At 43.3% G+C, this 20,651-nt stretch overlaps 1 protein-coding gene and 1 pseudogene across 4 annotated transcripts in view; both read left to right on the forward strand.

Moving 5' to 3' along the window:
- Positions 1-20,651, forward strand: part of ASAP1 (ArfGAP with SH3 domain, ankyrin repeat and PH domain 1) — a 350,653-nt gene that overhangs the window by 248,692 nt on the left and 81,310 nt on the right. For all 4 annotated transcript variants that reach the window (XM_036830057.1, XM_036830056.1, XM_036830054.1 and 1 more), the window contains 4 exons: positions 6,435-6,509; positions 7,001-7,050; positions 9,069-9,198; positions 10,398-10,483. In XM_036830057.1, coding sequence (XP_036685952.1) covers positions 6,435-6,509; positions 7,001-7,050; positions 9,069-9,198; positions 10,398-10,483 — 341 coding nt within the window. The remainder of the gene's footprint in view (positions 1-6,434; positions 6,510-7,000; positions 7,051-9,068; positions 9,199-10,397; positions 10,484-20,651) is intronic.
- On the forward strand, positions 13,742-14,078 carry LOC118883427 (annotated as a pseudogene).

Genomic DNA, 20,651 nt, shown 5'->3' on the forward strand with positions numbered 1-20,651 from the left:
TAGAGCTAGAACGGTCAAGACCTCACTGAGGAAGTGGCATGGAGACTGGAAGGAGCTTTGCCAGTAGCCAGAGGACGAGTGGTCCAGACGGAGAGCACAGCACGTGCCAGCAAGAGAGAACTTGATGGGTTGAGAAGCCGAGGAGGCCTGGCGTGGTTGAAGGGTAGTGGGAATGGGTGGAGGGGCTTAAGACAGCTTGTGCTGGGGTTAGACCTATACTGGGAGGTTGGATTTGAATCCAGTTCGATGGGAAGTGGTTGATGTGTTTTAAGCAGGAAAGTGATATGATCTGGTAAATCACTTTAAAACATCAGTCTAACAGCGTGACACAGCACATGAGACTGGCCTTTGGAGTTAGTAAAAACCTTAATTAGTAACCTGACCATCTGCCTTACTTACTGTTTGACCTTGGGCAAGTTGCTTAACCTCTCTGAGCCTGTTTCCTCAATTGGGTGAGACTAAGACCCATCTTACAGAGTTGTTTCAAGCAATAACTTTAGATAACATGTTAAACACAGTACTGTCTGTCATTTTAATAACTATTCAGACTGCCTAGGTTAGAACATGGTGTAATGGGATGCATTATCGTACAGTTTATAGAATGAGGCAGGGAAACAACTACGGAATTTCCAGTGGAGAGAGTGGTGCGATGTGAAGGACCTTTGGGAGTCTCCCCACCTCCACCTCCCCAGCCTCAAAAGACCTATTTCAGTATCTGAAATGCTATCATGTTTTTTCCACCACTACTGCTGAGCCTTTCAAGTGTAAAGAATTCTAAGAAAATAAACCGAGTCACACTTTATTAAGAGTCTGTTGTTGTACATGCATTGCAGGCCGTATCTGTATGTCACACAGCCCCTTGGCAGCATATGGAGTGGCCTTGAATGACTTGCCCAAGCACACCCTAGCTGAGTGCATGTCACCTGCTTGACCATGTGAACACGGGGCACTCTGGCATCTGTGAAGGGTACACTTACAAAGCCCTTAACAGTGGATGAGGTGGTATCATTAACTCTCATCCCTCCACTTCTGAGCAGTATTCTTTGTTTCCCCTTAATGCATATGCAACCAAATAAAATAAAGCTTAGCTTAATAGGTCAGTAATAGCTTATAATAACTGTTCATTCGTATGTATAGTATATTGTAGTTTTCAAAGCATTCCGACATCTGTAAGAAGATGGTGCTGTAAGCAGTTCTTTGCCTTTAGTGTCGGACCTCGTTTGTGCTTTGACGCCTCCACTTAATAGTGTGTTTGAACACACCTTGCAGGGTTACCAGGAGCAGCCAATGAAGCAGGCAACCCTGTGTGTCTGCAGTGAAGTGGGAGCTTCGTTGGTGTCCCCTCACATCGGCGTGGGCTAGTTGAGGAAGGTGCCAGGACACCCATTTTTAAATCAGGAAGCCAAGTCAGCAAGTCAGACGGTTCTCCCAGAGTCACAGGCCAGGAGTGATGTGTGGCCTCACGCCTCTCGGCTCCCACCAAAAACTCTTTTCTCCAGATCTTAATGCCCTGGAAAACGGCCTGATGACAAGGCACCACTGTAAAATAGCCTCAAGGTGGTGAGTAACTCTCTAGGGCATGGAGGAGTTAACACGCCAGACAGAATACCTCATTTATACCAGGGAATCTCAGCAGAACTGCTGGGAACTGGCTCATGACTTTACTTGGATTTTCCAACGTGTTGAGCAAGTCAGCCAACTGGCATTCGCCTTACTTTCGGAGGAACTGCTTCCCTCTGCAGAGGGGAAGGAGAGAGGGGGGGAGCCAGTGGGCAGTGGAGAGAGGCGGTCAGAACTAGTGCAGGGCAGGGTGACAGAGCAAGCAGGTTACGTCCTCGTTAATTGATATAGTCGCCTATGCACATAGGTGTTAGGGGCGGGCGCGTATGGGGGTGCCGTTTGCAGAGCTGTGCTGCTCTCTCCTGCTCTCACACAGGGAAGGACAGCGGCGGTGCTGAGTCACTGCCCCCCGAGGCCAGCCAGAAGCTGCCCTGCAGCGTGGCGACCCGCAACTGCTTCTTGGCTCCTATGTTGGAATCGGGTCAATTAGTGAACAAGGCAGATGAGCTGCCTCCCCTTAAGGAACATACCTTCTAGAAAAGAAAGACAGGTGACAAATCAGTAAACAGGTAACGAGACCATTTCATTTTGTAGCAAAGCTATATAGGGGTGAAGAAAAAATAAGGGCATAGATGTGTGCGTGTTTATATACACAGGAAAATTGTTCCTGAAGTCATTTCCACTGGCTGGAATTACAGGGCCAGTTTGTATAATGTCTGGTAGTGTTTAAGCAGTTGTAAGGAATAAGTGGTTATTTTTATCAAAGCCAATATTAGTTACAGTTTATTTGCTTAAACAAGTCATTTTTGCATCGTTGTGCAGAACGGTAGACCTCAGCCACCTCCTGTCTGGTTTATCCCAGATTTTTTGGTGGGCTTGATGTATATGCTCCTAGGGGAAATTCCCCCCCTGCCTTTTTTAATATTTATTTATTTGGCTGAGTCGGGTCTTAGTTGCGGCATGCGGGATCTAGTTCTAGTGACCAGGGATCGAACCCGGGTCCCCTGCATTGGGAGCTTGGAGTCTTAGCCACTGGACCACCAGCGAAGTCCCAGGGAAATTTCGCTTTTGTGAGGAAGGAAACGAGCAGCAGTTTGTTTGGAAAGCAGTGTCTTTACCCAACTACACATCATTCCTGAAATGGTCTTTAATGTGTTGTGTGCTTAATAAAATGGAAAAGATATACTTTTTAAAACACGCACTCTAACCTTGTGTCATCTTGAATCACATAAAGAACTTACGTTAATTTAACTTTATTGATAAAGGAAATGGATTGAGAGTAAATGAGAGTGGAGTAATCAATAGGACTTCGGTAAAGTAAATGGGAAATAATTATATAATAGAATTGAGAGGCTCCTTTTAAAAATCTGAGGATTCTGAAGGTGATACGGGCAGTCTGTCCACTAATATTATTATTGTGTTATGTTGTTACGTTGGCTGCATTGCCCACGGGATGCTTTTGTTACACATCCGTTTGCAATGAACAGTTTGCTCAGGTCATGAAGAGGATTCCTGAAAGAGCCGGAAAATTTAAAAAAAAAAAAAAAGCAGGAAAATGACAGAATCCTACACCTGTGAAGCCTTGTGATCCATCCCTGTCACAGAGCAACACCTTAAAATACCTGAGAGAGTAGGTGTTCTTCTTAGTTGGGATGGCCAGGGAAGGACATTGAGTTTTGCCCACATATGTCCTAAAAGTTTCCTCCTTTTGAGATTGCTCTGTTCTCTCTGACTTCTTTCAGTATCTTTATAATAACAGACAGTTACTATTCACTTAACACAATCTCCTTTGCCAGTTTTTATAAATCAACCTACCTTTTCACCGGGAAATAAGTTAGGAGGACTCTGTAAGTTTATATTTTTTTTCTATGGCCTTTTCATAGGTTCATCACTGGGAAGATTCTGAATTCATAATACACGGTTATTTTGCCTTCTTGGTTTCTTATCAGCCCCCAAGAGTATGTGTGTGGATAACCACAGAGAAATTCTTAATTCTTGGGGTTTTCCATCAATGCAACTACAGTCCACACGCCTGTCCAGTGCCTGGCCATGATGACTGGGCCGAAAGGTGATGCCGTGTGTTCGTTGTGTGGTCAGTACGTGGTTTTTGAGGGACTTTTCCTTCCCAATAACCCCCACATTGAGTACAGACCACAGACTTTCACGGTTCTTTTATTGTTACTTTGTAACACAGCCTTCAGGCCAAGGTGGCAATGACATTTATGTATTTTTTGTTTTTTCCTGCTTCATTTCCCGAAGGATGAGAGACATTGGGGAAAGCCTTGATTTAGGACTAATAGTTAAAAATGATTTATGATCACTGTCTCTTCATGTTTTGTTTTAGAATATTTACTTTTCTTGAATACATAATGTAGTACATGTTACCCCCCCGAAATGCAGAAGGTACATAGTACAAGGCTCCTCTCCCACCCTGTGTCCTTGCCCTACCCCGTGTCCATCCCTGGCGGGGACCAGTGTCAGCAGTTTAGTCTGTATCCTCTCAGAAATAATTTAAGCATGGACATATTTTTTTCCTCTTTTTATACAAATCCTTGTACACCATGAATAGTGTATTTCACTTTGCTTTTATCACAAAACAGTTTATCTTGGAGATATTTCCAAAGTTAGACACAAAAAGCTTTCTCATTTTTATGGCAATTGTGTAGAACTTCCATAATTTATTAACTGGTCCCCTATTGATAAGCACTAAACTTAGCATCAGTATAAACATTCCTGTAGAGAAGACCCTTATACACATGTGACTTTGTATTTCCTTCATTCTACAAATATTTATTGAGTACCTACTCTGTGCTATGCAGTGTTCTAAATTCTGGAAACATAGCAGTGAACTTACAGACCCCAGTCTCAAAGAGCTTGCATTCAAATTGGGAACACAGCAAACAAATAAGGAAACAGATACATATATAAAGGGTTAAGGGCGGTAAGTGTTGAGATGAAAATGCAAGATCTCCACGAACAGAGGAAAGGTAGGTTCTGGCTTGATGAGCGGAGATCCCTGCCTCACTTACCACCATCCACGCAAGCGCCCAAGACCCACAGGGTAGCAGGATGCAGGGGGCTTGTGACCCAGGAATGAGATTGTTGAGGACTCAGAGCAAAATGTTATTATTCCCTCTATCTCTCTAGGGCAGGGAATGAGTCCTGTTAATCTTTGTTTTTCCCATCTCATACCCAAAGCCAGTGTTTTTCAACCTTTTCTTTTATTACTACCTGCAAACTCCCACCCCAAGGAGCTTTTACAAAGATAGTCTTTTCCTAATAACTTTCTCCGTGAAATTTTAATACCACAGATATTCTCTATATCAGTTTACATACTGTGACCCTTTGGAAAGCCACAAACCCTTGTCATTAATCATATTTATTATTATTAATTAAATATTATAGGTATTATATAATTATATTATCAATAATTATCTTGTAATTATAAATTATGTATTATATATTACTGTTTTTAATTAAATATAATGTTTGATTATTATTGATAATTAAATATTAATGTTACTGATACTATTTTCGCCCCACACCCTAAGAACCAGTGCCCTCGACCTCCCGGAACGTAGGCTGTGTATCACGGCCTTCTCACTGTTGGCCGGCCTTCCAGCCCGGCTGTTTCTTTGCATGGGTGGTGGTGAGATTGCAAAGATGGAATGTCTTGGTAGGAATCTCTTTGTCTTTGAAATAAAAAAGAAAGAGATGGTTGTTTCTGACCCGAGCCCTCTGGTGGTGTGCATTGGAAAACTGCCCTCGTGTGTCACATTGGTGGTCAGAGAGGGCAAGACGTGGAGTGACTTGGAGCTGCAGGAAGCCTCGGATGAGAACCACGGGACAGGGCTAGGGAGGAGTTCAGGGCTGGAGGGAAGGTCTCCCCGCCCTGCCCCTCTGCTCCCACATTGCCTTATTCGTATTTAACATCCCCTAGGATTTTTAAGGTAATAAACACTTCCCAGGTGTCAGGGAGCACACCAGCACTTTCCCCGTGCATTAACTCGTTGCATCTTCACAGCTGCCACCCACGACAGGTTCTAGTAGCCTCGCTTTAGAGCTGTGGTTAAGAGTGTCAGGCACAGAGCCTGTAAGCGTCAGCGTTGCGTCTTCTCACACCACCTTCTCCCTCTGCCTAACGTCATCATGTGGTAGAGCTGGTTGCATACTGACTGCGTCTGCCCCTGGGGCGCCAGCTCTCTATAGGCAGGCCGTGTTGTATACATCGTTGCACCCCCGTCCCAGGCCCTGGCGTAGCGGGTGTCACAGAATAGGTACTTCGTAAATGAGCGATGGAAGGGTGGACGGCCTGATAAATGAATATGCTCACACATGAGTAAAATTCCCTCTCAAATGAGGGGACCCGCCAGCCTCTCCATCTGTAACCGGTGCTGCGGGTCCCTGCGGTCTCGGTTCCACGCTGCTGAAACTGGTTTCGCCAAGATGCCAGGGCTCCCCCTGAAGACGGACTGTATAGCGCTTCTCAGCCCTTGTTTTCCTGACTCCTTCCACACTGGCCCGTCCCTCCCTTGGTTTCCCTGCCACCCTGCTCCCCAGCTGGGTATATCCTTCCCCCTCTCCTCTGTAGACTGCTCTCGCACCACCCTAAAATCAAGGAGACCCAGGCCACCGCCCCGGAACAGTGAAAAAACCCCTACTCCAGCTGTAGATTGCACTTCCTAAATAGCTTTCTTCTTAACGGAACTTGGCACCGAGGATACAGTTGCGAGCAGGACCGTCGAGGTCTCTGCCCTCGCTTCATCGAGCTTGTGTGTGCGTGGGGTGACCATGCTCAGTCAGCATCGGCTGGTTTTGCTGTTCCACGTGCACCTTCTTTTTCTAACCGTCTCGCATCGTTGTTTCCTTTTCAGCTCCAGGGCCTGAGCCACAATGTGATCTTCACCTTGGATTCCTTGTTGAAAGGAGACCTAAAAGGAGTCAAAGGAGTGAGTGTTGAGAAATTTGATTTTCAGTTTAGCTTGAAAGGGTTGCCTTCTTTCTCTTCTAGGATCCCAGTGGTACTCATGTCTGAAAGGCACTCTGAACGTTTTCAGCATAAAAAATGCTGTTGGAAAATGATCATTAGAAAAAAACTCACCACTTCACATAGTGCTGTTGCCTGAGAGACAAGATGAGACACTCAGGAAGACCGGGGTGGCGGGGGGCGTCTTCGCTTAGTCTGGGCTCCCCCCTTAGGACCCGTGGACCCACCTCTCGGAACCACTGGGTCCTGCCTCATCGTCGTGACCGGGAACTCACACCGTCCCACTCTCTTAGCTTCTCGGGTGTAATAAGTTGTGTGATGTGCCTGAAAGTGTCCTGTGTGAAGTTTCGAGTGTCCTATAAAGGAGAGCATTTCTGCTAAGATGTTACTGGAAGATTATACACCTTTAAGCAAGAGTACTTTCAACCTCAGTTTTTTTTTCTCTTTTTTAAGGATCTCAAGAAGCCATTTGACAAAGCTTGGAAAGATTATGAGACAAAGTTGTAAGTGTTTTTTTGTTTGGTTGCTTGGTTTATTGGTTGTGAGTATTCTAAGAAAAAGAATAACTACAAGAAGGACAGAGCCCTGAACTAATAGCTTTGGGACAAAGCACTGTTGAGTCCATCCTCGTACGGGCTGAGAGGCTGGGTGTGCTGACCTGATCAGAAGTGCTGACACGTCCCATGCTCGGTGTCTGCAGCGACATGTACTTTCACTGCCGGGTATTTGGGCATCCGTGGCTGATACTAACTGTCAAGTTGTAGGTCTGTCACTGTTGCAGCTTTTCTTTCATTATAGTTAGCACGTATCTGTAGACCATTTACACATTTCACGATAGCATGGCAACTGGGCAATACAAATAACACCCAGTGTTTGTGACATCTGTCTGCCCACCAGGGCCTGTGCAAAATACTTTACATGCATGACCTCCTCACAGCAACCCTCTCAGTGTGCACCTTGCATTGTCTGTGTATGGCTTAGGAAACTGAAGCTTAGAAAGGCTGAGGGGCCTGCAGAAGGTCCTAAGGCTAATAAATGTCGGGCTGGTGTCCCCTCCGGTCTGTGTAACCCCAGAGCCAGAGCCGTGTGGCGTGACTGCAGTCAGAGGCCTGCATGCTGGGGTTATCGTGCGGGATGAGGGGGAGGCCGCACGTGAGGTCTTGTCGTGGGCCTGGCTCATCCTCGTGCAGTACCGGTCCTACCACATCCCTTTGTGATTATTGCTCTGAGGCATTTGTAACCAGGCTGTGGAGTGGGGTGGGAGGAGAAGTGTATTTAAAAACATTTAATAGAAGTCTTAGCTATAAACTTGGATAAGTACAAACATGAGAGAATAAAAGCATTTCCGTAGGCAGCAATAACAGCAGAGTGAAAACACAAGCCAAAGAAAAACAAATTCAGGACTAAGTTATACCCGCCCGTCATGTTTCTTCTCAAGAGTCTGTAGCTTCCTGCTTTCTTCCCACCCACACCAGGGGAGAGAGAGCTGAGGTTTATTCTCCTTCTGGTAAAATCCCTGCCTTCACACCCATTTAACCTCCAAGGTGGTGTGATGAAAAGAGTTGCTTAGGTATGGCATGAGGGTATTACAGTGAATCCCAGCCAGGTTTGTAGGTTTTCCGTTGGGTTGATGGCTTGATTTTCCACTGTGTTTGTATGTAGACAAGGATATTGGCTTTCTTTGGGGTTTGATATCCTACCCCACAGTTTAAAAGAAGACTTGAAGGCTAAATCAGTCTTTGCTCTCACAACTAGAAATTATAGGCTCTTTCTGAAATTAGAAGTCTGCTTTCAAATTAAATGGATTTTCAGAAAAAGGGCTGTGATCCCTGGTGTTAATACCGAAGTATCATCTGTCATAGCCAAGCATTAGCCTCGGGTACCATAGGTTTAATGTGGTCCCTCCCTCTTATTTCCCTGGTTGCCTCCCAACTGAAGAACATTTTCACAGCGTTCCAAATTATAGATTAGGATTTCTTCTAAATCCTTATTTTGTACAATCCAGTGCCGGGTGGTTGAATGATTAAAACGTTACTGGGGTATGAAAACAGCCTAAGTTTAGAGAAACATTGGCAATGACTTTTGACGATAATTTACATGCATGCCTACAAAGACCTGTTATATACTTTGTCTTGAATTAACTCTTAAGTCTCAGGCTATTGATAATCAAGATACGCCTCAGGCCTCCAACCTTCCGATTCTTTTTCATCGTAAGGTGCCTTACTCTAGAAAAAGTAAACTGTCAAAAGTACTTGATGCCCACCAGAATATAAGAGAATTTATATGAATCCATTCATGAGTGAGATCAGAGTTAAAATGTAGGACGTCTCCTTGGTGAAGATCCATGCAATGTGTTGGTTCTCTTGGAACTTAGATTTTCACTTCTGATCGATGCTATATCCATTTAAGAGTTCCTGCCTCCCAACTCTGGTAATTAGGAAATAATCAAGTGGCTCCCATTAAAGGAAAGACAGGAGTGTGGTGTTTTTGTTTTTAATGATGGCACCTGCTTTCATCACAGTACAAAAATTGAGAAGGAGAAAAGGGAGCACGCCAAACAGCACGGGATGATCCGCACGGAGATCACCGGAGCTGAGATCGCGGAAGAAATGGAGAAGGAGAGGCGCCTCTTTCAGCTCCAAATGTGCGAAGTAAGAGCAGACTTTTCAGCCCTTTGCCTAGAATTTGATTAACTGTCATCCTTCCTGCTAGTCAGCAGTCTTTATGCTTAAATGCAGGCTGTGTTTGATGATTAGAGGAGGGGACTGTTTCTCAAGGACTCTAATCTCCACTTTTCTCCAAGCCTTTTGGGATCCGCCGTTTCACTGTTGTCTCATATTTTGAGCCTGGGTCCTATGGGGCTCTTTAAGCCAAAACAGGATTCTTTGGTGAGAACTTTACTATTGCTTGTGAGTGAGTGTGGAAAAACAATTTTGGTGAGGGGGTAACACTGGTGAATATTAAGTTTTACTGGTACAGATGTACAGCATGTTGTTGTTTTTTTTAACCATGTGTCCAAGTTTGAATGAAAACTTGAAGTAGTGATTAAAGTCTGAGCTCATGAAAAAAAAAATGCAACAAAAAGCATGTTGCCTTAGACTTAGAGCAGTGGTTCTCAAACGGGGTTCCCATTGGCATTCCTTGACCTAGAGACCAACCCATTCTGATGCTGAGTTGCAGTTTTCAGAAGATATTAAAGGGGATAGAATTTTCTCAGTTTCAACTTTTTCTTCCCTAATTTTTTTTTCTTTATTTCACCACCCACCCCCCCGCCCCACATTATTAGCCTTTGGCTCCTTGAACTTGTCTGTTCATGAACACTTCCACGCAGTAAAACAAGTGAACAAGAAACAAACAATATCAACAGAAAATCTTGGCCAGTTGTAAAAATCAGAGCCAGTAGTGTTCAGCGCATAAACTAATAATGCATTTTTTTTTTTTTTCTTTCACTTTTTAGTAGCAAAAGTACCTTCCAATTCACCTCTTTGGCCTGGAAGTTTCAGTATCTTACAAGCATATCCCTTAAAGAGAATGCCATTTGTCTTTCAATCCGTCTTTCAGGTTTTGACCACGTGAACTATGAGTTTGAGATCCACTGCACACTGGGGGGAGAAAATCAATTATTCCAGAATGTTTTGCTGTGCTTGATTTCCGCTTGTCTAGTAAACTAATCTTAAGCATCTATAAAATGCTAACACGCTGATCAGTTTGCTTGGTACACTTGTGACTGTGTCAAATCAGCATTCCCTAAATTAAGCTCACACTGTCTGGCAGCAGCTGAGCCTCAGTAACTCACACTGATTCACGACCGGTAATCTGATCAACGCACAATTCTGTTTTATTTCCGCAGTATCTCATTAAAGTTAATGAAATCAAGACCAAAAAGGGTGTGGATCTGCTGCAGAATCTGATAAAGTATTATCACGCACAGTGCAAGTAAGTGGACTATTGCAGTCATGATTATTAGCCCAAGTAAGGTCCCGTTCACTTCGTTGGTTTTCTTAATTCTTTCCTTTCTGGTCTTCATTTGGTCCCTGTATATAGTTGTATAATGACCTTCCACGGCCAAATGATAAGAAATGGTTTTGTCTTCCATCTTCAGCATTTTCTATAAATCATTAACTCAAATTACTGTTTGGCTCCTCTAAATGCTGTCTTACAAATGCTAACTTTGGCCTTGACAGCCTGTGGAGCTGTTGTCACAAATGCACTTGACTGTCACTAGAGGCCTTTCTAGGAACTCCCTCGCCCGCTTACTTGGCATTTTACCTATTATTGGGTCATTTGTACCACATATTCCTACTTGGGATTGTTTTTGTTTTGTTTTTTTCATCATCCAAATTAAGTGAAATTAAATACTTTGGACATTAGCAATACTTGGTATTTATACTTGGTTTCCTGTGGAGTTGCTGGTATATTTTGAGAGACATCCATTGTTCTACACCGGCACCATTTTTGCTTATGTTGCAGGGCTACCTTTTTATTATGTTTGACATTCTGTGGTACCACATTTGCTTATTTTACTTCTTGCTCACTTACTGGGTTAGCTTTCATTGGTTTTATTGTAGAATTTTTGTCTGAAAATGTGCCAGTTACCATTCAAGTCTGTATTGAATCAGTGGAAGTTACAGAGAATAGAGTGCAAGGACTTTCCAAAGTGGTCCAGACAGCTCTCATAGTTATTTATAAGTAGAATACTGTAAAGGTCATTAGGACTAGGTAAAATGCTTACTCTCCAAAAAGTTAAAATTTATAATTTCCTTTGGTCATCTCTCTTATTCTTTTTGATAATGTTGTATCTAGGAGGATCTTCATGGTGAATGGAAACATTCAAGGGGGCTAGCATTAATGTGATGGGGAAAGCACCAGGCTTGAGTCAGGCAGATAGACGAGTTCAAATCCTGGCTCTGCAGCTGGGTAACTGTGTGACCTTTGTCAGGTGCGTCTCTAAATCTCAGTATCCTCATCTGTCAGGTGGGGTTAAGGTTCATAGTAGACCCACCTTGGGTTTTGTGAAGATGTGAGAATTAAGTGAGATAATGCATAGGGACTGCCTCAGCCAGTGCCTGCTGCATTGTGCCTGTTTGCTGCTGGGATGGTTCTAAGTGGCACTAAAAATCATTCATTCACATATTTTATTACACAGGATTGTTTCTCTTCAGAAAGATCAAACTTTTAATGATCAACTTGTTATTTACATAAATTTGATTTTACTTTTTTCCTCTTTCCAAAGTAAATTCCGCCTTGTATAAAACTTTCAGATATGTATAAAAGTAATTATAGTGAAGTAGAAATAGTTTCACATTTATAATTTTGCCTGTAGAAGCCTCATACTGAAGACCTGGACTAACCTTTGCCTTTGTAGTATAACAGGATGCTTATGAAACTTTGAAATGTGTGGTGGTGGTCCCTGATTTTAGTTTAGGGTGGAATTTTTCATCTTTCATCAGTTTCAGTTTTCCTAGAAACAGATCATTCTTTGAAACTTTTACAGAAATAAGTGAATCTCTTTGTCTTCTCAATTACTACAACACTTGAGCAGCAAGTCTGATTTCACCTGATTTTAGAAATCTCTTTTGATTTCAAAATCTCTAAGTCATAGAGGAGGATTTAACCTACACAAACATGAGTTTTCCAAAAAATAAGATGTTTTGTAAACTAGAGATATATTAGCCTTTGTTGGTAAAGGTGAAAAGAAGAGCATCCTCCCTTGATTCTTGGCTTTTTCCCTTTCCACAAATATTTATTACTCTCTTAACAGAGGCCAGGTACTTTTCTAGGTTCTGGGGTTCAGAGGTAAAACAAGGCTTCTGCCCATTGGAGTTAACTGTCTAGTACAGGAAGTAAGTCAGGTCCATCAATAATCATAATGGGGCTGGAAAGTGATAACACGGGGCATCAAGAGAAGGAGAGACTTCTGGCCACGGAGACTACAGAGGGCTCCTTAAAGGAGGTTGTGGCACTTGGAATTGGACTTGGAGGATGGCTGGCATTTGGGCACTGGAATCTGGTAGAAGCGTCTACCCTAGGGCAGAGAAAGATCAGCAGAAGGAAACCCTACACGCTGAGAACTTCCTTGCAGGGAGAGAGACTCAAAGACATCCAGTAGTAGAACTGGGTTATAATGTAATTCAACCCCAGCTGCCCCAGGTGGAGCCACAAGGATGCCATCACAGCGAGAAACCAGTGTACCTTTCTTTTAAGGACTGCTCTTATTCTTTCCTACTTCAGTCAGTCTCTGCAAACTCTTTAGAGATGTGTAGTGGACCTGTAAAGCATCCTCTACTTAGATTTAAAAAGAGAAATTTCATATTCTGAGAACTTATTCCAGTTCCCAAAATGATTTTCAATACATAGTAGTCAGGTGGAGCTCAAGAATGAATTTGCTCCAGTAATCTCTCGTGTACTCGTAGTACCTCAGCGGGGATACAGCTGCTACAGCGGAAAAATAAAGGGCGCAGAAAAGAAGAGCTTTTGTCACCCGTTTCAGCTCACCCACACCAGTTACTCCTCATTTTCAAACATGAACATTGTCAGTAACATGCTGCTTTCAGAACAAACACATTATTCTACTGCTCACCCACTCCTTTACCACTTGGTGTGAGTATCATTATGGTCTGCAGACTTGAGAGCACTTGCAAACATTACTTTACCATCCTTCATCTTACAGATAATAACAGCTAGCATTTATCAGGAGCAACCAGGAAATTGTATCTCAGAAAAGATCAGTAACCTGCCCAAAGTCACAGTTATTCATTTAAAAGATGCTCAATAAATATGTGTCAAAACAGACAAAACACAAGAAACCAAGGAAAACAAGAAAATGGGCTTCGAAGGTAAAATCTTCTGTGAGTGAAAGGACACTGTTAAGCAAGTGAGAAGACAACCCACAGAAGGGGAGAAAATATTTGCAAATCATTTATCTGATAAGGGTGTAGTGTCCAGAATATGTAAAGAACTCTTACAGCTCAACAACAAAGAGATAAACAACTCAATTTAAAAACGGGCAAAGAATTCAAATAGCCATTTCTCCCCAAAAGATATACAAATGGCCAGAAAGCCCACGATTAAACACTCCGCATCATTAGTCGTTAGGGAAGTGCAAATCAAAACCAAAGTGTAATGCCACATCACACCCACTAGGAAGACCGTAATTAAAAACAGCAGTGGCGGAGTGGCGAGGCCAGTGGCACGATGGAGTGAGCCAGGGAGTGCTTACTCCTGAGATGGGCTACAGGGCAGCACGTTCCAGAGGTGGACGTCCACGTCAGATGTAGGAGGACAGCCTCACTGAGCCCCCAGGAGAGTCAGCTGTACCCTAGGGGATCTCAGCAGTGGCAGCCAGTACGTGCTGTGTTTCCAGGCAGAACTGAGACAGGCGCTCTTAGCTGAGACACCAAGAGGGGCTTGCAGGGTTACTGGAACACCCAGGGAGCTGTTCCAAGAGAAGAAAAGAAAAAACAGCCGACAATGTAATGAAGCTGTTACCATGAAAAAACAAAACGGTAACATAACAGAAAATAAGTCTTGATGGAAAAGTGGAGAAATTGGAACTCTCAGTACATTGCTGTAGAAATGTAAACGGGGGGGGCGTCTACTTTGGAAAACAGTCTGTCAGTTCCTCAAAAAGTTTAAATGTAGAGTTATGTGTCCTAGCAGTTCCACTCCTAGGTGTATACCCAAGATAATTGAAAACAAGTGTTTAATAAAAATGTGTTTGTGAATGCTTATAGCAGCATTATCTACAATAGCCAAAATGTGGAAACACCCAAATATCCATCAACTGATGAATGGAGAAACAAAATATTGTGTAGCCATAAAAGGGAATGAAGCGGAAACCACAAACAAGACGAAAAGACAACCCTCAGAATGGGAGAAAATATTTGCAAATGAAGCAAGTGACAAAGGTTTAATCTCCAGAATATACAAGCAGTTCATGCAGCTCAATATCAAAAAACAACCCAATCCAAAAATGGGCAGAAGACCTAAATAGACTTTTCTCCAAAGTAGACATACAGATTGCCAACAAACACATGAAAAGACGCTCAACATCACTAATCATTAGAGAAATGCAGATCAAAACCACAATGAAGTATCACCTCACACGGGTCAGAATGGCCATCATCAAAAAATCTACAAACAGTAAATGCTGGAGAGGGCGTGGAGAAAAGGGAACCCTCCTGCATTGTTGGTGGGAATGTAAATTGATATAGCCACTATGGTGAACAGTATGGAGGTTGCTTAAAACACTAAAAATAGAACTACCATATGACCCAGCAATCCCACTACTGGGCATATACCCTGAGAAAACTGTACTTGAAAACGATACGTACACCCCAGTGTTCATTGCAGCACTATTTACAATAGCTGGGACATGGAAGCAACCTAAATGTCCATCGACAGATGAAGGGATAAAGAAGATGTGGCACATATATACAATGGAATATTACTCAGCCATAAAAAGGAACGAAACTGAGTTACTTATAATGAGGTGGATGGACCTAGAGTCTGTCATAGAGACTGAAGTAAGTCAGAAAGAGAAAAATAAATACCGTGTGCTAATGCGCATACATGAAAGCTAAAAAAACGGTACTGATGAACCTAGTGGCAGGGCAGGAATAAAGACGCAGACGCAGAGAATGGACTTGAGGACACAGCAGGGGAAGGGTAAGCTGGGACAGAGTGAGAGAGTGGCATTGACATATATACACTACCAAATGTAAAATAGCTAGCTAGTGGGAAGCGGCTGCATAGCACAGGGAGATCAGCTCGATGCTTTGTGACCACCTAGAGGGGTGGGATAGGGAGGGTGAGAGGGAGGCTCAAGAGGGAGGGGATATGGGGATATATGTATACATATAGCTGATTCACTTTGTTGTACAGCAGAAACTAACACAACATTGTAAAGCAATTATACTCCAATAAGGATATTAAAAAAAAAAAAAGGGAGTGAATCATTGATACACACTACAACGTGGATGAGCATTTAAAACATTATTCCAAACAACAGTGATTTATCGTATAACACAGGGAACTATATTCAATGTGTTGTAATAACCCATAATGGAAAAGAATCTGAAAAAGATTTTATATGTATATGTATAACTGAATCACTTTGCTGTACATGTGAAAGTTAACACAGTATTGTAAATCAACTATACTTCAGTTTTTTAAAAAAAGTTTTTCTAAGTGAAAGGAGCCAGAGCAAAAGATTACATACGGTATGATTTCATTTAAGTGAATGTCCAGAAGAGGCAAGTCCTTTGAGACTGAAAGCAGATTGTTGTTTGCTGGCAGATAGAAGAAGAGCAAAATTAGGAGTCACTGCTAACGGGCACAATATATCTTTTTGGTCTGGTGGAAATGTCCTGGAATTAGATAGTGGTTGCACAACACAGTGCATAGACTAAAAACTACTGAACTGTACACTTTAAAATGGTGAATTTTATGTTACATGAATTTTGTCTTTTTTTTTTTTAATGAAAAAAACAACAGAACAAAACAAAGATTCTTAGATTCTTAATTAGTACTTACACTACCCTTGTGTGTTCAAGTTTCTTAAATACCACAGGACATACACAGAATGGATCTGGGAGAAAATGTCTCTGTTACCTAGACAGCTGGAAGTCAGTGCCTGACTTAGTCCAAGCCTGAAGCGTGGAAATCAGGTTTTCATAAGGGGTTGATGGTTGAATTGTTAAGAGGTTACTTTTTTAAAATTTTGCTTTATAGTTTGATTTGTTTTATGAAACCATACTCTCTGCTGTTCCAGGGCATCCTAACTTCTTTTTTTTTTTTTTAAATTTTATTTATTTATTTATTTATTTATTTTTGGCTGTGTTGTGTCTTCGTTGCTGCGCACGGGCTTTCTCTAGTTGCGGCGAGTGGGGGCTACACTTTGTTGCGGTGCGCGGCCTTCTCATTGCGGTGGCTTCTCTTGTGGAGCACCGGCTCTAGGCACGCGGGCTTCAGTAGTTGCGGCTCATGGGCTCAGTAGTTGTGGCTCACGGGCTCTAGAGCGCAGGCTCAGTAGTTGTGGCGCATGGGCTTAGTTGCTCTGTGGCATGTGAGATCTTCCTGGACCAGGGCTCAAACTCGTGTCCCATGCATTGGCAGGCGGATTCTTAACCACTGCGCCACCGGGAAGCCCCCTAACTTCTTTTGAAAATAATATAATGCTCTTTGAATCTTTCAGCTTTTGGCCAAGTAATACCTCTTCCTAAGCCAAGCAGAACATGTGATAAAGGGGTATCAGGGAGACTTTCTGATCTCTCTTTCTTTTAAATTAATAGCAGGACGAATATAGTGTTTTCCTTCCCCGTCATTGCTTAGAGTGACTTAAGAAGGAAGTGAAGGACGTAGCAACTCTCTCAGGATGGAGAAGGTTCTTGTTTGTTCTAAGGAGGATGTGTCCTGCCGGATGGTGGGTGACAGTGTCAGACACTCCTGAGCTTGCTTTCTGCAGCTGGGAGGTGTGTTCCAGCTCGTCAGTGTAAATGTGAGGGTCACTCCGCCCATCCGTTGGCAGCTTATCTTTTTCTGGCACCCAATGTCATTAAAATATGGTCATATTTCTTTCAAGCTGCTTCTTTAAAAAGTGAACCAGTCCTGCTGTGTCCCTAAGGTGAGAGAAACGATGAAGCCCGTTTCGCTGGTCAGTGGCCGGCATGTATTGAGCTGCTTCTCTGTGCCTGGCATTTTAAAAACATCCAGTGCTCACAAGAACTCTCCAAGGTCCATGCGATTCTCTCCATTTCCTGTATAAGGACACTGCGGTGCAGGGCTCCAGAGATTATGCATTTATTCAGTGGGAGAGCCAGGATTTGGACCCAGATCAGTCTTGTTTTTTAATTACCTTTGCTCCAGAGATCGGAAAACTTATACTCAAATCCCAGCTCTGCACTCAGTGACTAGATGACCCTAGACAACCCACTTGACCTCTTTGGGCCTGTTTTCCTTATCTGTCTTACAGGTTAATAATAATAATTATCTCTTTTTGTTAGATTATCATGAGACCTTTAAAAAAAGGGGTATTCCATGAATTAGGTAGGCATCATGTTGAGTGACTGGCACAGAGTAAATACTCAATTACATGCTAGCTGTCATTATTATTACTGCATCATCGCCTGCTTTCCAAATTATTTCAGTAATTTATGGAGAAATTGGCCAAGGGACAAGTGGGATGTCATGAGGTAATTTCCCCTTCCGTCGGCAAAGCATCCGCGTTCAGGTTGAGTCATAAGTCATCAGAGCTGACACCTGTGCTTCCCTTTTCAATGAACAGAACACTTTTATTTGTGGTAGCTCATCTGATGCCCCTGGAAGCTAGAAAATGTCCACATTTGGAGATAAGCATGCCTGTGGTCAGACAAGGTCAACGACCTGCCCGAGGTTATACAGACAGTCAGGTTTAGAGCCAAAATACGGTATGCTTTTGACTCCTAAGCCCACGCACTTCCACTGAACCAGAACCAGCCCAAAGAGAGGGAGGAAGGGAACAGAGAAGCGGGCACCCTCAGTGGAAGGTTGTGGCTTTGAGTCCCGGCCGGCCGGTAGTGGGAGAATCAAGCATGGGTGGGGGCCAGGGGCTCCCCAGAGGGACGGTGTGGTTGGCAGCCTGTTGGCCTTTGTGGTGTCACTAAGGACTGGCGGGTGTGTTGTTGCCCTGCAGTCCCCCAGCCCTGCTCCTGATTCCCACCCAACGCTAGACATTGGCCCTAAAATCACCATCTAAGAGGGGCTCCACTCAGCCTTGTCCTCCCAGGCTAAGTGTTGATTTTTAAATTTTGTCCTGCCTGAGCAACATATGATCTTTTTTTAGAAAATATTTAGAAAATGGAGTTAATGAAAAAGAGGGGAGGAGAAAAAACCATAATCTCACTCAGAAGATTACTGGATTTACATACATGATTTGTTTTGTTTACAAAAATGGATCATACCATAGATTAAAATAATTCCTCATTGCACTGAGTTTTCTTGTAATGTTTGGAAGAATTTAACTATAGGCAAATCAACTTTTTGGGTCTTTCTTCAGCCTTTTAATTGTTAGGAATTTGCCCCCCTTCCAGTTTGCTTGCACTGCTGTAGAGAACTTCGCATTTTTATCAACACCATCTCAAACTAAAACAGTGCCCTCTTTCTCCATCAAATGTATGTTTTAAATTTTTTATTTATTTATTTATTTTATTATTTATTTTTGGCTGTGTTGGGTCTTCGTTTCTGTGCGAGGGCTTTCTCTAGTTGCGGCGAGCGGGGGCCACTGTTCATCGTGGTGCGCGGGCCTCTCACTGTCGCGGCCTCTCTTGTTGCGGAGCACAGGCTCCAGACGCGCAGGCTCGGTAGTTGTGGCTCATGGGTCTAGTTGCTCCGCGGCATGTGGGATCTTCCCAGACCAGGGCTCGAACCCGTGTCCCCTGCATTGGCAGGCAGATTCTCAACCACTGCGCCACCAGGGAAGCCCTCAAATGTATGTTTTGTAACATGCCTTTCATGCTGTTCAGATCTGTTTGCTTATTCTTGATGTCAAGCAGCACTGTCCAATAGGACTTCCTGAAATGACGGAAATGTTGATATTCTTTGTTGTGTCACATGGTACCCACCAGCCACGCTTGGCTACTGAGCACGTGAAATGTGGCTGGTGAGACTTCATGAACTGAATTTTAAATTTACTTAATTTTAACTAAATTAGCTGCATGTGGCTAGTGGCAAGCACTGTATTGGAAAACACAGATCTAGAGCATTCTCGTTTAAACTCACCTTTTTTTTTTTAACGTGATGATTAAATTCCCTTCATGTTGAAAGTGAAAATGAAACACCTTTATAAAAATACCTTCGAAGAATCTGTATCCCTCTGAGAAAGAAGTAACTCCTTCCATGGTAAACCTCTGCGGCTCCAGGGAAGAAAAGCAGCATTTACTGAGCACATCCTAACTGCCCAGCACCTTGCTGAGTCATTTTGTGTGTCTTATCTGTATTATTCATCCCATTTAATACCAGTAACATGGGCAGAAGTTTAGTGACTTGCCAGCGTCCCGTAGCTGGTAAGTCCCAGAGCACAGCCTAGGCCGTCATCATCTCATCCCAGTGCCCTTGCTTTTCCTGTTGTAAGAAGTCCTGACAGCATCCATCAAGTGTTCTACTTTCAAGCCCTTTCTCCAGAAATTAAGTGCAGTATCAGAGATTAAAATTAGTTTTGCTGTGGTTAACGTTTTAGCCATGCTTCTGTGTCCTTGGCAGACACTCCTTCCTGGATGTAGAAGATGCTGGTTCAGGTTAATGCTTTTGGATGATCTGCTTTGTGCAGAACATTGTCAGCTGCTCTAGGGTTGCCACTTAGGCCTGGGCATGAGCAAGTACTCAAAGATGCCATCCCCTTGACTGGAAAGGCTGGGGAAAGCCACCTGGGGACGTAGCAGCTGAGCTGAGCCAGGATAGAATGAGAGAGTTTGGTAGGCACGTAATAGTGGGGAAGGGCATTTCAGGCAAAGGGAACAGCATATGCGAAGGCTGGGGGAGCAACTGGAAATAATGGAGCATGGCGGGAGGCCAGAGTTTTTAAGGGGAAAATGGTAGGAGATAAAAACCAGAAAGATATTCAGGGTCCAGAACATAGAAGTTATTCAGTTCTGTACCAAGAAGTTCAACTTTCATCCCTAAAGGCAGTGATGAAAACCTGAATGTTAGTAGATGAGAATTTACATGTAGCTCGATTACATGAAACCCTTATTTCAGTGAGGGTTCTCCGCTAAAGATGTGAACCTTAAAAAACTTTGGGGGGCTTCCCAGGTGGCGCAGTGGATGAGAGTCCGCCTGCCAATGCAGGGGACACGGGTTCGTTCCCTGGTCCGGGAAGATCCCACATGCGCAGAGCGACTAAGCCCGTGCGCCACAACTACTGAGCCTGCACTCTAGAGCCTGCGAGCTACAATTACTGAAGCCCGTGTGCCTAGAGCCCGTGCTCCACAACAAGAGAAGCCACCGCAATGAGAAGCCTGCGCACCGCAACAAAGAGTAGCCCCCGTTCGCCACAACTAGAGAAAGCCCACGCGCAGCAACAAAGACGCAGCACAGCCAAAAATAAGTAAATTAAAAAAAAAAAAAAAAA

The sequence above is a fragment of the Balaenoptera musculus genome, chromosome 17, assembly GCF_009873245.2.
Source record: "Balaenoptera musculus isolate JJ_BM4_2016_0621 chromosome 17, mBalMus1.pri.v3, whole genome shotgun sequence".
In the NCBI taxonomy this organism is placed as follows: domain Eukaryota; kingdom Metazoa; phylum Chordata; class Mammalia; order Artiodactyla; family Balaenopteridae; genus Balaenoptera; species Balaenoptera musculus.